Raw genomic sequence first — 13,452 nt, forward strand, 5'->3', positions numbered from 1 at the left:
TTTCTGAAGATAGTAAATATAAGGGATAGCGGTGGGACACACACACACAAAGCTCAGTGTCTATGTCAATTGTTCAGCCTTACCGGAAGCTATCAGATTTGGACTTTACTTGAAACTTGTTTTTTTGGTTTTTTTCGTGTAATTTTTGTTTGGTTGGTTTTTTTATTAGCTTCTGAATTATGTCGTGTCTCCTCCTTAAAGTGTCCCAGTTGGAAAGGATAGAGTATAATAAGGCAGCTTGTGAGAGTTGTGTTGGTTTGGTTTTTTTTATAAGATAAATACATGGGGATATGGAAATACTAAATTTAGTGGCTAATACATTTTGAGCTGGGGTGAAAGAACATGATCCTTGTTTTTGTGCTGTCTGGTGTGAGTATGAAGTTACAGTATTTGTAGGATCTTAAAAGACTGTAAACTTTATTTGGTCATTCTTTTTCTTCCTGTAGTTAGTTTCAATTGTCAGTCTTGCTTTGCTGTCTATTTATCTTCACGTTCCTATTTATTGAACTTGTGAACGAGGTTTTGGTTTTGTTTCATTAAACAGCAAGCCAGATGGTATCTGGCTCAGGTCTTAGATAAAAGGGAAACATTTTAAGATATTGCTGACTCATCTTGTGTTCTGTTTGTAGATACATCCGATTATATGGGAGAAAATTCAGCAGAGAAGATCATGTGCTTTTTATCAAATTGTTGTATGAGCTGGTAACAATTCCAAAACTGGAGATCAGCATGATGCAAGGATTTGCACGCCTGTTGATAAACCTGTTAAAGTACGTACAGATTTCTGCTCACTACTGAAACTTTCGTCTCAAAGTAGTTGATCACTTCACTTGCTTAATGTTGTTATATACTTTAATGTAATAGTATGTTCTGTTACAGGTTAGTTCACTGAATCTCCCCTGTACAGATGATGTTGGTTAAAAAGAGCTCTCATTATGCGAACACCTTGCCCCTTTCAAAGCTTTAGGAGTGGTATTGAAAGTGAAAGGATGTCAGTTTTTTTCCCCTCTGTTAGGAAAAGAAAACAGAATGCCAAGTGTTAAGGTTGAATCTCAAACAGGCAGAAGCTGAAGACTGTCTCACAACTTGATAATGTTTATTTCACGTAGTCAGGCTTTTCCTGAAGATCTTGACAGCTTCTGTTTGTGCAGAAATACTGCAAGTGGCTAACTTTTTTCTTGCCTGACCTTCCTGCAGCTTGTGCCAAATGCTGAAGATAGCATAATTGAGAGCAGTGAGCTGGGGTATTCTGATGTGCAGTGTGTCGATGTAAATGTTTAATCCTAAAGTGCTCATTGTTTTTTTTCCTTTTTTTTTTTTCCTGTTAGGAAAAAAGAACTGCTTTCCAGGGATGATTTAGAGTTACCATGGAGACCACTTTATGAAATGTTGGAAAGGATATTATACTCCAAAACAGAGCATCTTGGATTAAATTGGTTTCCCAAGTAAGTTTGCATTTTAAAACCTTTGATAGGCTGTAAGTACCTGTAATGCTTCAAAGTACTTTGTAATTTGCTTTTAATATATGGAATTTCATACACAGTAAACACTTTGCTTATATTTTCATGAAGTATATTTCAGTAATTGCATGCAAAACTGTACTGGATCTTGTATATCCTTCTACCAGTGAATTGTGTTTGTTATGATGTTTCTCCCTTTATGAATGTGATTGAGTTAATTTCTAAATATGCTGGAACAGGGGTCTTCATCAACTTATTTTAGGATGATAACCCACAGTTTAACAGATTTAATGTTAAATTTTTAGATATCAAGTTAAATGTCTGCTGTTCTGTTCTATAACACAATAAGGGTTTGGGAAAAAAATAAAAATGGTACTGTTCTTAGATACATGTACTATAATGATTTCCAGTATCTGTCATCTAGGTGTAAATCGGTGTATACAACAAAGAAAAGTGAAGTAGCTTCTATAGAAAATACGTATATTCAAAGTGATGATATGATATGGACAAGTAGGTTTTTTGCCCAGTTAAGGATTTTAGAAATGTTCTTGTAATTTTAAAAATGAAAACTCGTTTTCTTTGCTTTCTTGGCGCAGCCAATCCCTCCCCATCTGTCAAATTTCCAAAATTACAATTTTCCTAATAATTTTGATTAGAGAAGGTCCTGCTCTATAAATTACAGATTATAAAGGCTATTACATGGATAACTCATTAGGTTTGTTTGAATTGAAACTTCACATAAAGAAATACAGGGGAAAATACTTAATTGAGTTTAAAAAAAAAATAATTTCTGTCCAGGGGTATTGAAGAACTACCACTGATTCCTCTTACTGAGTGGGAAGGTCCTATAACTGATAAGTGACATGAACAGAAAATATATGTAGCCATGTAACTTGTTACGGAGCATTTAATGCTGAATTTCTCTCATGGCTATGGAGCTGGAAAAGTAATTTTGCTAAATTATGTTATTTTCTAATTGTAGTTATTACTTGAAAGTGAAAATCTGAAAGAGCAGAGCCTTTTTTAATTGTTTTATTGTATGCATATGTTGGCATCTACTGAAACTGCGTATTTTGCTCTGTGGGGATGATATCTGGGCACTTTTCATTTACTGCGAAACTTGCATAGTGGGGAGGGGGCTTTTCCAGAAAAGAAAAGGAGACTCAGCTGGGAGGGGGATATCGGTTGTGATGGTCTGTCTGAAACGTTTAGCTTTTATTAACTGTATTAGATATCAGACACTCCATCTTAATATGCAGTGCGATTGGTTCTCATACGGTGTTTATTCTTTTTTTAACGTCAATTTTGAGGGGTATCTTTTTTTGTGGAAGTTGAGAGATACTTTTAAAAGCTGATTGATTTGATTTATAGCTGTTAATTTAACTGCTGTTTTAATTTTATTTTTTTTTTTACATTCAGTTCATATCGACCAGGCTTGTCTTCACCTAAAACATTTGTGCTTAATGTATTACATAGGTGGTAAGAATGACTTTTTGTTTTGTTCAGCTCTGGCCGATGTGTAGTCTTCTGCATGTTCTGTTAGATTGTAACACTTGTCACACAGGTGTAATTTTCTGCATAAATAATTGTATTGGAAAACCAATGTTAACATGACACCACTGTTTATGAGAATGTCGCACTGTATGTAAACCTTTCTAATTTGGGGAACAAGATAGCGTGTGTGAAGTGGCTGATAAAGTGGCTATATGCTAACTAATTTAACCAGCATATATATTTCAAGGGTCAAATGAAAGGTAATTTTTTACATTGCTGTGTCTGAATATGGACAAAATCAGCATTGGTGTAGGAGTGCATGTTACCAAGTAAGTGTACCTTACTATTAAAAACGATGAAATCATGGAAAGTGCTTTAGCAGTGAGGTAATAGGTTCTGGAAAATACACCCAGCAACAACCTTGTAGCTGTGAAGTGTGAAACAAAGTTTCTGAATGGGAAGAGTTTACTGTGAATTTTTGCGGTGAAGACTGTATCAGAAGTTTTGGTGTATATGTGAATTCAGAAAACCGGTACAAGTGGAAGTGGAATTGCAGTGTCTTTTGCTTTGCTTGGGGTGTTTTAGGAAGAAATTTTTAGTTGTATTAATCCAATGAGAGACTGATTTTTGGCTCACTATAGCTAGAAACTCACTACATATGTACACTACATCAATATACACAAAATAATTTGTGTAACTATAGCTGGTTGCTCTTTTCATTGTCTTAATTTAAGCTCTTGTAATGGAGTGTCCGCTGCAGGGCTGGAATTTCACCTAAGACCTGAATCTGTCCTGAAAAACTGAAAATTGTGCTTTTGTTGCTTTTTGATAATGTAATCTGTTGTTTTAACTGAAACATGTTTCACTTTGAAGATGCAGGGACACCCCATCCCCCAGATTTACGAATTAATATGGCCACGTCCTTTCCAAAAGAAGAAAATAATGATGTGGTGCCAAAGTGATGACTAGTGATAGGGGTTAATAGTATTGTTGAGTGTTTTCTAATACATCTGTGTGGCCAGACATAATAACAATAGCCTAATAATACTTCAGGTAATAAGGAGGAACTAAAAGCAAAGAAAACTGAATGGGTTGTGAAATTTTCCTTTGTCTCATTAAATACACTGTTGTTTCAGTAATTAATAGGAGATACCTTCCAGTGCAAGTGGCTTCATTATCTCTCAATTGCAAATGTTTTAATACCTTATCCAAATGGTCAGGACTAAATACCTGAGCGAGGACAGGAGTTCAAACTACAGTAGGCTGATCCCATCTGGTGTGGTTTATGTATATGGTTGTTTGCTGTTGTGCTCTATTAATCCATGGCTAGGTTTGGTGATAGAGTAGCATACAGAAATTTGCGAGTGCAATAACTGTAGATATTTTTGAGCAATTCTGCAGTAAGAGGTATGCAGAAAGTGTAACCAAAAGTGGAAGAGAGACCGCTGCTAAAAAGTTGGAAAGCTGCTTCAAAGTGACAATGAAAACAGTAGCCAGCAGTCTCTTGTTCTCCCCAGCTATATCGCCCTGTTCTTTTGTAACTAGTCATCATCAAACGGGAATCTTGCAAGCTGTCTTCTGTAGTTGGTCTGTAGTTGGAAGTTGTGTCTTAGATGGAAGTTTCCTTATGTACAAAATTGCTGGTGTGTTTTTCTTTCTAGCTTCTATTCTAAATTTGTGATCAGAAGACAGGAGGGGACATCCCTTCCAATCTTTCTCCCTTGTGCTCTTCCACTAACAGGTGCTGAGATATGACTGAAAACTTGTGAATTTGAAAGGCTTGATCTCTAGCACCGGTGTTTCTTAAAATTCCTCTGTCCTTCAGGTTCTCCTTAGTTTACTTCAGTGGAGTGTAATAGTATGGGGGTAGCTTTTTTGTTTGTTTTGTCACACAAATATTTTTCATGTTAATCTTAATGCTCTTAAGGAATGTTGCTGGTTCACACTTTATTTACTGTTGGAACAACTGTTATCTTTTTCCTAACTCTTTCAAGAACAGTACTCACTTTAACCCAGAATCTTTATGAGCTTCTTGCAGAGTTTGATCTTATTTTTGTTTAATGAATGGTAGGCCATTCCTCTTCAAATTTTAGAAGCTGTCAGTGACCTCAAAATTTTCATTCTGGCAGAGGTTATGGATTTACTTTGTCACTGTTGCATAAAATGTACAGAATTTTGCATCTTCTAGACCGGTGCTTGAACTGAAGTAGTGATATGAGGGCTGGCTGGTCTTTTGCTGGCTTGCATTGAATGTTGAGGTGTTGAAGGGAAATAGTGGTTTATCCATTTTATATTTCTCTTGGCTTGTATAGGGTCAATTTATTTTGTGTAGGACTAGAGAGAGAGTGTGTGCATGCTCAGTATTTGTGTGTCTCAAATTAATTGACCTAAACTGATCTTTGACAAAAGTCTAAAGATGATACATTTGCATCATCTTTTTCTGATCAAAATAACATTTCTGTATGTTAGTTTTTGATGCTGAACTAAAAGATGCAGTCTTTCTATTAAGGGTACAGAAAATACATCTAAAAGATGTAGGAAGTTCTTCTGCCTGAACTTTTTTTTTCCCCCCATTCAGGGAATATTTTTTGGTAAAAATGCAATTTAGTCTTGAGCTTGTCTTGTAATAAACAGAAGATTTGAAGAACATGACAGTTTACTACCTTTATGGTTGCATTGATGGATCTCTCTCTCTACTCCCTATCCCTTTATTCTTTGAGTATATTCTGAGGTTTTAGTCTTTTCTGAGTGGTTTGATGGCATCCTGTGACAATTCATGTTAAAATGATTTCTCAAATAAGTTTTCTTGCTATGGATGAAAACACTTTTCAAGTCAGCTGTTAATTGTGAGGGAAGCTAATGAAAGAACCATTGATTTGCAGATAATTCCCTTTTTCTTAGAACTGCTGTACAAAAAGCAAAACCACATTGAAAAGGACAGATATGGTATTTGGAGTCTAATAATAACAACTTTCTGAAGTCTGTTGCCTTTATCTATCTTACAAACATTTATGAAGTCCGTAAACCCGCTTTCTGTGTGTTTTTGACTTCCCAGAAGAAGTTACCTTGTTCTGCTGGTTGTTCATGGATAAAATGCAGAATATTACTTATAAGAAAGTATAGTAATTCTTCACTTAAATGCAGTAAATACTAGAGTGGTATATGAAAAGTAGAACCAGTAGTTTAACAGAGCAATTTTAATCGTTATGATCAGGTCTGCGTAGAAGACAATTAGCTACTGCATGTTCACAGAAGATATCTAGTTGCATCAATGTTATCTTAAGCTCTTGAGGGAAAAATTAGCAAATGGTAATTTATTTTATGCTGTCACTGAAATTTAGTAATATACTATGCCTAATGGTTCCTTTCTTGTTTCAGTTCTGTAGAAAGTGTTCTGAAAACACTTGTGAAGAGCTGCAGGCCGTAAGTGTTTGTTGTTTTGTTTTGTCTTTTTTTTTTTTTTTTAAGCCTATAACTTTAATATTACTTTAAAAGGGGGGAGAAAAGTGTTTAAAAACAACAACAAAAAAAAACCAACCAAAAAAACCCCAGCAAAAAGCCTACACCCTACTAGTCATTCCTTGGCTTATGTTGTCTCAGCTCATCTAAGAAGGTGGGGTTGGAGGGTTGAGACTCTTCTGTTTTACTGCATTTTGCATGATCAATACCTCGGGTTCGTAGGTTGCTTAAAATGAAAACAAAATGACAGGCATGTTCCATGGTATGATATTTTTAAAAAGTGTAAGATTTTTTTTTTTCTTTTTAGCAGCCTTGGTTGAAAATTTGTTAATAGATAGTTAAGCCAGGATATTTCTAGCTAAGGCCACCATTGCTTCTGATCTTTTGTGCCCTTTTAAGTTCACTGGGAATGTGTGTGCCTGAACCAGTCTTGCTGTCTGTGCTAATTGACTTTGTTAGCAGCTTAAGATACTGCCAAGATGCAGAGAAGATACTTGTTCTCTTTTATTTACTGTTCATACGGCCATTTGTAGTTACCATCTGCTTTCATGGGAGCAGTTGTTTCACACAGTGCTGTTACTCCATTGAGCATTCCTGTAGGAGATGCTGTTCTAAACACATCCTGTTAGTATGAGGAACATACGGGTAAAGCAATCTTACACTTTTTGCAAGTATACATGCTTTGTAGCTGATTAAAACCCCTTAGTTTTCAATGTTGATTTTTCTGGTATCTGTTATGAATACAGAAGTCAGTGAAGCAAGAGTGTTTTAAAAGTGAAAATGTGATATTTATCTCTTGAAAGTTCTGACTTAAAGTTGGGACACTGATAGTGTTACTTCCAATTGGCCCCATATCAACTGCAATAATTACATTTTGTAAACAGTTGTATCTGGTATGCATTTTAAATACTGCATTGCATGGATATTTAGTTTCTTGTAAAAGAAAATCTTGTAGTGTTCTAATAAATGTTCCTCCTGCCTTAAGTAATCTTTTTTTGTATTGATCTTTTTTATATTGCATCAAATGTGAATAGTAGTTGTTTGGTTTTGACCAGCCTTCACACTGAAATGGTTTTGCATGGTACAGAATTTTTTCTCGTTTAACAAGATAGTCTTCTTACATTTGTTCTTAAAATGATACACCGTGATGTCCTTGATCTTAACTTCGTGTTTTGTGAAGGTTAAGCAGAGTTGAGGACTGCCTGTCTATTGCGCTGGGTACATGGTCTTACTGTAAAACTTAAGATTTTTATGACAAATTAATAGATACTTTTAAATACATTTTAAAAAGACCCGAACTCTAAAACTAATCCTGTCTATGTTCAATGGTTTCCTTGTTTTTAGATATTTTCCAGAAGATGCCACTGCAGAGATGCTAGATGAATGGAGGCCTTTAATGTGTCCATTTGATGTTACCATGCAAAAGGCTATTACCTACTTTGAATTATTTCTACCTACTACCCTTCCTCCTGAACTTCACCAGAAAGGTTTCAAGTAAGTGTAATTGAATATCTATCGATACAATATTCTGTTGCAAAAGCAAGTGATTATCTTTTACAGGATGACTTGAAGTCAACTAGCAAAATGAATGGTGGCTTTTAACAGCATTTTCGGAAGGAGTTCAAGACAGAAATTCTGTCAGTGTTCTTTTGTAAAAGAAACCTGGGGGAATCTTAGTGCTTGTTCTCTAATGAATTCTCCCTTCTCTAGAGTAAAGCACACAGGATTCAACAGAAGCAAACTAAATTGAATTAAATGCACTTTAATTCTGAGGGAATAGTCTCACAAGTGAAAGTCATTAATCATAGCTCAACTTTAAGTCCTAGCTTCTATTTAACTTGGGGTAGCTTCTGATGAGTCCTTCATGTAGGTTAAAGTACAGCTGTTACTACAAATATGGGATTGTGAGGTAGAGGTCTTCAGTTCACTGTCAAGATGTAGACATGTGAGGTGGTCGGAAGACTGCTATAGGAAAAGAGTTTGAGAATTAAAGGAGAAACATTTGCAGGACAGGATAGTGTCTGAATCATCTTTAAGGTAGAATTATTGAACTTCAGAACATAAGCCGCTGATGTTTAGTGCATGTCAAGATTATTTAGACTGGTTAGGTTAAAAGTATATTTGTGCTATAGGGTTAAGTGAAAACTTCAAGGAAGGGAGTGAATATAGTTTATAAAGGTGATTTTAAGTAAAGGACTGGTATGTAGGGTTTGCATCCTTGGCTTCAAGTGAATTCAGAATAGAAGCTAATGACACTTGTAACCATCAGTCAGTAGGGACAAATTTTAGATTTTATGGCAGAGGGAGATGAAGTGTGTTTTATTTTCAGCTGGCTTACCTTTGTTGGGATGGTAATACGTAATGAAATGGCAAAGTGGAAGTAGATAAGGAAACTCCTACTGAAACACTTGTGTGAAAGGGGGGATCAGGAAAGAATAAGGAAGGAGAGGTAAAAGAAGTAAGGACTGAAACTCAGGATCAGAGTTGGGGGGGGGGATGCTGTGGGAGGCAAAGCGATACAAACATGTCCATGTTGATCCCTGTTCTTGTTGAAGGAGTTGAGGGGCAGGTGACTTCCTGTGGGCACCTGGCAAAGTGAGGGATAAACATCCAGTGAGGGAGCTGCTTTCACAATGTTAAAATTATTTTGATTCTGTTCTCTTGCAGACTTTGGTTTGATGAATTTATAGGCCTTTGGGTGTCAGTTCAAAATCTTCCCCAATGGGAAGGGGTAAGTATTTACTTTCAACTTACACTAGGAGAAATCCATTTAAATATTCCTACAGTGTGCTTGCAAGGCATTGAAGTCAAACAGTGATGTAATGGACTTTTTTTTTTTTCACTTCTGCTTTAACCAGTACAAGAAAGCAGAGACAATTTCGTGATTGTTAGCAAGCAATTACTGACTGAATAAATGAGACTGCACTTGTGCTTGGTGAATGTTGTTTAATGACTAGCTCAGGCAGCTTTTCTTTCCAGGCTTTGGAATGCTGGCATTTTCCAGACTGCCTGCTAATGCTTACAATGATGCGAAGTGCTCTTGTGATTTCTATAAATTGTAATTCTGCAAAGTCCCACCTTTTATATCTTAACACATCCTTCATGATCCCTAGTTTTGAGTAGTAATGTTTTACCTTGACTGCAATGAGTTATCTTTATTTTAGGTACAGTAAAGAACCTGTACTCCCATTGGCCAAAAATACTATTGGGCTGTATCTTTCAAGGAAAATAGTCTACGGTGTACCTGTCTGCCTTTTTCACGTGTCTCATAGGACTAGTTACAAACTTGGGAGATAAAATAAAATCTCATTCTTGAGACAGCACCACCAGTAGCTTCGGTGCTGTTGATGTCAGCTGACGTGTACCTTGGCTTTACTGCAGTGAAACTTGGCATATCACCAGATTTTTTCCATACTCGGTATGAACATAAGCTCATTGACCATCTGGCTCATTTTACTAATCTCCTGCCTATATACACAAGGAGGTCTTCTCAGTGTCTTTGGAGAAAGCTGATTTCCAAAACACCATTGAATGCTACCTTTGTAGCTCATCCTGGCTAAAGAAATTTCTGCAATTTCTTCGTGAAAAGGCTTGCGTGTAGGTCTTTCTGCTTTGAGTTATGTTTCGTCACAAATAAAGGAAGGCAGTCTTTGTTCCAACAGTTGGCAATTGTCCAGATTTGAACAGGGGTGACTGCCAAAGTTTTATTTAAGATTGTCTTTTTATACTTTTGCGTCTTTCTGATGGCTATCCAAAAAGATCACAATTCAGTCTACTCTTCCTGACAGAAAGATGACAGCCTCGCTTTAATATCATGATTTGGCTTGTTTCTGTCAAATGGTCTAACAAATAATCATCAACACTCATCTCTCTGATATTTTTTCCCTCTCCCACTATGTTCTGACAGTTTGCTCAGAAGGCCCAAAGAATTTTATTTTTTCCTGAAAGCTTTCACTTCTTGTTTCCTTTGCTGTCTTGTCCACTTCTTGAGGGCAGGCTTGTTCATTTCGTCAAGCTTGGATGCAGATAATTAGACACATGGGTTCTGACTGTGCAATCCAACTTAAGCCTCTGTACGCTGCAAGCTTTTTCTCAGCTTTTTCTTTGCTTTGGCCTGAGTTAGATGTGCTGTCAGAAGGGGAGCTACAGAATCACTTGCCTTTGTGCATAGTAAGGGTTTTTTTCAGTGGGTATTTCCTAGTATCAAACAAAAAAGGTAGATCATTTAAGAAAATGTATCACTTAGCTTCAGACTGTATCAGATGTGACTGTTCTGAATTGAATTTGTGGGTTTTACGAAGCTATCGTGTCCTTTGGACTGAGAGGTGAACTCTTCTTCTGTGAATATCTATCTCTGAATCAGGCAGGATTATTTAAGGCCCTTCCTTTTGGCTTTGCCATAGCTTCAAGTTACTGATAGAAGCATGAAGGCTTTTGGAGACCTGATAGGTAGTTCCCTATTTGAACAAGCTCATAAAGCAGCGTTGGTGATTATGTGCTTTCTCACAATCAGGATACGAGACTGAGACTTTATCTCTTTTTTTGTTTAGTCCTGATAATACCCTTTTCTGAGAACATCTTTCAGTTCCCTTTTGGACTCATGAGACTGTCTTCTGGCGCTGGAGCATCTAGTTCTTCATAGACGGTCACACAGTGCCATCCCATCTGACAACTAATGCCTGTGACTTTTACAAGCCACGGATGTGTATAAACCGAAGCTTACAAATGTGACAGCAGTCAGCACAGGCAGGCACACTTCAAGTAGGATGGATCCTGCAGAAGCTAAATAGTTCTTCAAGCCGTGTTGGTTGAATTTTCTTTGATGTCTATATGTGGATGCTGTTGTAGGCCACTATCCACATTCAACTCACATGAGAGCGCTCTGCCAGTGAGGAAGTGCCATGAGATGAATTGACAATCATGAGCATGTGTTAAGCTGCTCCAGCTCAGAGTTACTGTGGAAATGTGTGCATGGGGTGTCACTTTCTGATCAAAGTTATCAGAAACCAGGATGATACATTGGCAGCCAAAGTGGATAGCGCAGGGCCCTTTCCCTTGCCAGAAAGTGGTTTGTCTTTGGATACCTGTTTATTCTCTTCTGAAACCTCCTGTCTTCTACGGAGCCCCTTTTTCTCGTTCTTGCATGTAAGAGGATTCCTAATGTGTTTGGTGGTAGGGTTGCATTCCTTGGAATAGTCCTTAGGACATTTTCCAGTCACCAATCCAAATAGTCCTCTATGCAAAGGCTATGAAAGTAGGTAGCAGGTTTCCATTAGAGAAGTCGCTGAACTACAATCTCTCATGAGTTTTTTGCTTTGCTTAAGCTGTGTTGTGGGTTTACTGGGAAATCACTCTTGTGTCACCTGGAGTTAGTTCCAAACCTTTGCTGCAGAGGTGAATGGTCTGCTATCCGCAGTTGATAAAATGGTGGTAGCGTTTGAGGGACTCTGAGGCTTAGTACAGGTGTCTTTCTGTAAGCTACTGCCAGGAGTCTTCTGGTCTCTGGAGGCTGTTCAAAAAGGGGAAAAAGCTCAAAGCTGCTCAGAAGGGGAAAAAATATTTCTTAGCAAAAGCTAAAGTCTTTGACGTATCGTTCAAGTATAAGTTTGTCTGTTGTTCATCTACTGTTCTTCGGAGTTGTTCTAATAATAAATGCTTGAGAATTAAAATGGTAGTCAGTGCATTCTGCCTTTCGTGTTAATTCACAGAGCATGGGGAAAGGGAGAGTGTGAGTATACCTTCTAAAAGTACTATTAGTACATCTTTATATTAAAACAAATTTTGAAGAGATAGGGGTGTATATTTTGACAGAACTTATATCGCAATTACCTGCTTTGTGCGTGCTTGGTAAGAAGTTGGACTCCTGAAGGTAGGAGTTCAGATGCATTATGAAATATGGTATTGGTGGCTTCTGATAGAGTGAAATCTCCTTTTACAAGTCCTTTAGTGCTATGGGTAGCTTTTCTCTTGCATGTGTAAAGTAGATGGAAGGGTTTGCGCATTTTTTGTTATAAATATAATCTAACGAGTATTTCCTTCTTTTATGGTTGTTTTCAGCATCTAGTAAATCTTTTTGCTCGCTTGGCCACTGACAACATCGGGTACATAGACTGGGATCCATATGTACCAAAGGTAATATTTCTCATTTTATGAAATTATTTTGTTTACTTTAAGTCTTCAGTGTTACTATGCTAAGAATAATTCATATTCCCTGTATGAGTCTTATACTGCAGAAGCCCAATTGTTCAAATTAGGTGCATTCATTTGAAAACCTAAGTTTAACTTCAAAAATGTGAGCCATTGTTTTGTAACAGACAGCATTGGAAGTTGCTATTGTTATCACCTGACCCTGAACTAAACCAAAGCAACAATGTACCTTACTATACGAGTACTGTCTGATTGTATAACTAATCCCAAGTTTTTGTGGAAATGGCCCTTAATGATATTGTTTTGATAAATAGTATATATGACCTTTCCATCTTTCAGCTTACGGATTTTTTTTTAAAGATGTTCATAGCAGTTATTGTTTAAAAAACCCCAAACAACTAAACACCTTTTAATTAGAAAATTAATTTATGCCAGCTTTATTAGTTTATTATAATGGCATATAATATATAATTATAATATTAATTTATGCAATTTTTTCTCCTTTTTTCAGATTTTTACCAGAGTTTTAAGGAGTTTAAATCTTCCAGTGGGAAGCAATCAAGTTGTGGTTCCAAGATTCTTAACAAATGCTTATGATGTAGGACATGCGGTAATGTGGATCACAGCCATGATGGTTAGTAACTTTCTCATAAAATGAAACAAAAAACTAATGCAAAGCTTTAAGCAAGTATGTAATTAGAATTAGTGTTTGTTCTGTTTAGCTCACTGCGGAAGTGTGCTTTTAGGCTATCTTTTGCCCAAGTTTTGTTTTAAAGTACGTTGTTTCACTGTTAGTTTGGAATGTGAACGGAAAGGTTTATTTCACAGCCGCTGTGTGTGGCATTCTGGAAATGAACTGCCAGCTACAAGTGGGTACAGGCTTGGGACCCGC

At 36.8% G+C, this 13,452-nt stretch overlaps 1 protein-coding gene across 1 annotated transcript in view; it reads left to right on the top strand.

Moving 5' to 3' along the window:
* Window positions 1–636: 636 nt before the first annotated feature.
* Window positions 637–13,452, top strand: part of PSME4 (proteasome (prosome, macropain) activator subunit 4) — a 60,922-nt gene continuing 48,106 nt past the window's right edge. Inside the window, exons 1-7 of the mRNA XM_009698676.1 lie at window positions 637–770; window positions 1,329–1,445; window positions 6,333–6,377; window positions 7,758–7,907; window positions 9,081–9,144; window positions 12,471–12,545; window positions 13,072–13,194. Of these exons, the coding sequence (XP_009696978.1) occupies window positions 730–770; window positions 1,329–1,445; window positions 6,333–6,377; window positions 7,758–7,907; window positions 9,081–9,144; window positions 12,471–12,545; window positions 13,072–13,194 (615 nt within the window). The 5' untranslated portion in view covers window positions 637–729. The remainder of the gene's footprint in view (window positions 771–1,328; window positions 1,446–6,332; window positions 6,378–7,757; window positions 7,908–9,080; window positions 9,145–12,470; window positions 12,546–13,071; window positions 13,195–13,452) is intronic.

The sequence above is a fragment of the Cariama cristata genome, unplaced genomic scaffold, assembly GCF_000690535.1.
Source record: "Cariama cristata isolate BGI_N322 unplaced genomic scaffold, ASM69053v1 scaffold16794, whole genome shotgun sequence".
Lineage (NCBI taxonomy): Eukaryota > Metazoa > Chordata > Aves > Cariamiformes > Cariamidae > Cariama > Cariama cristata.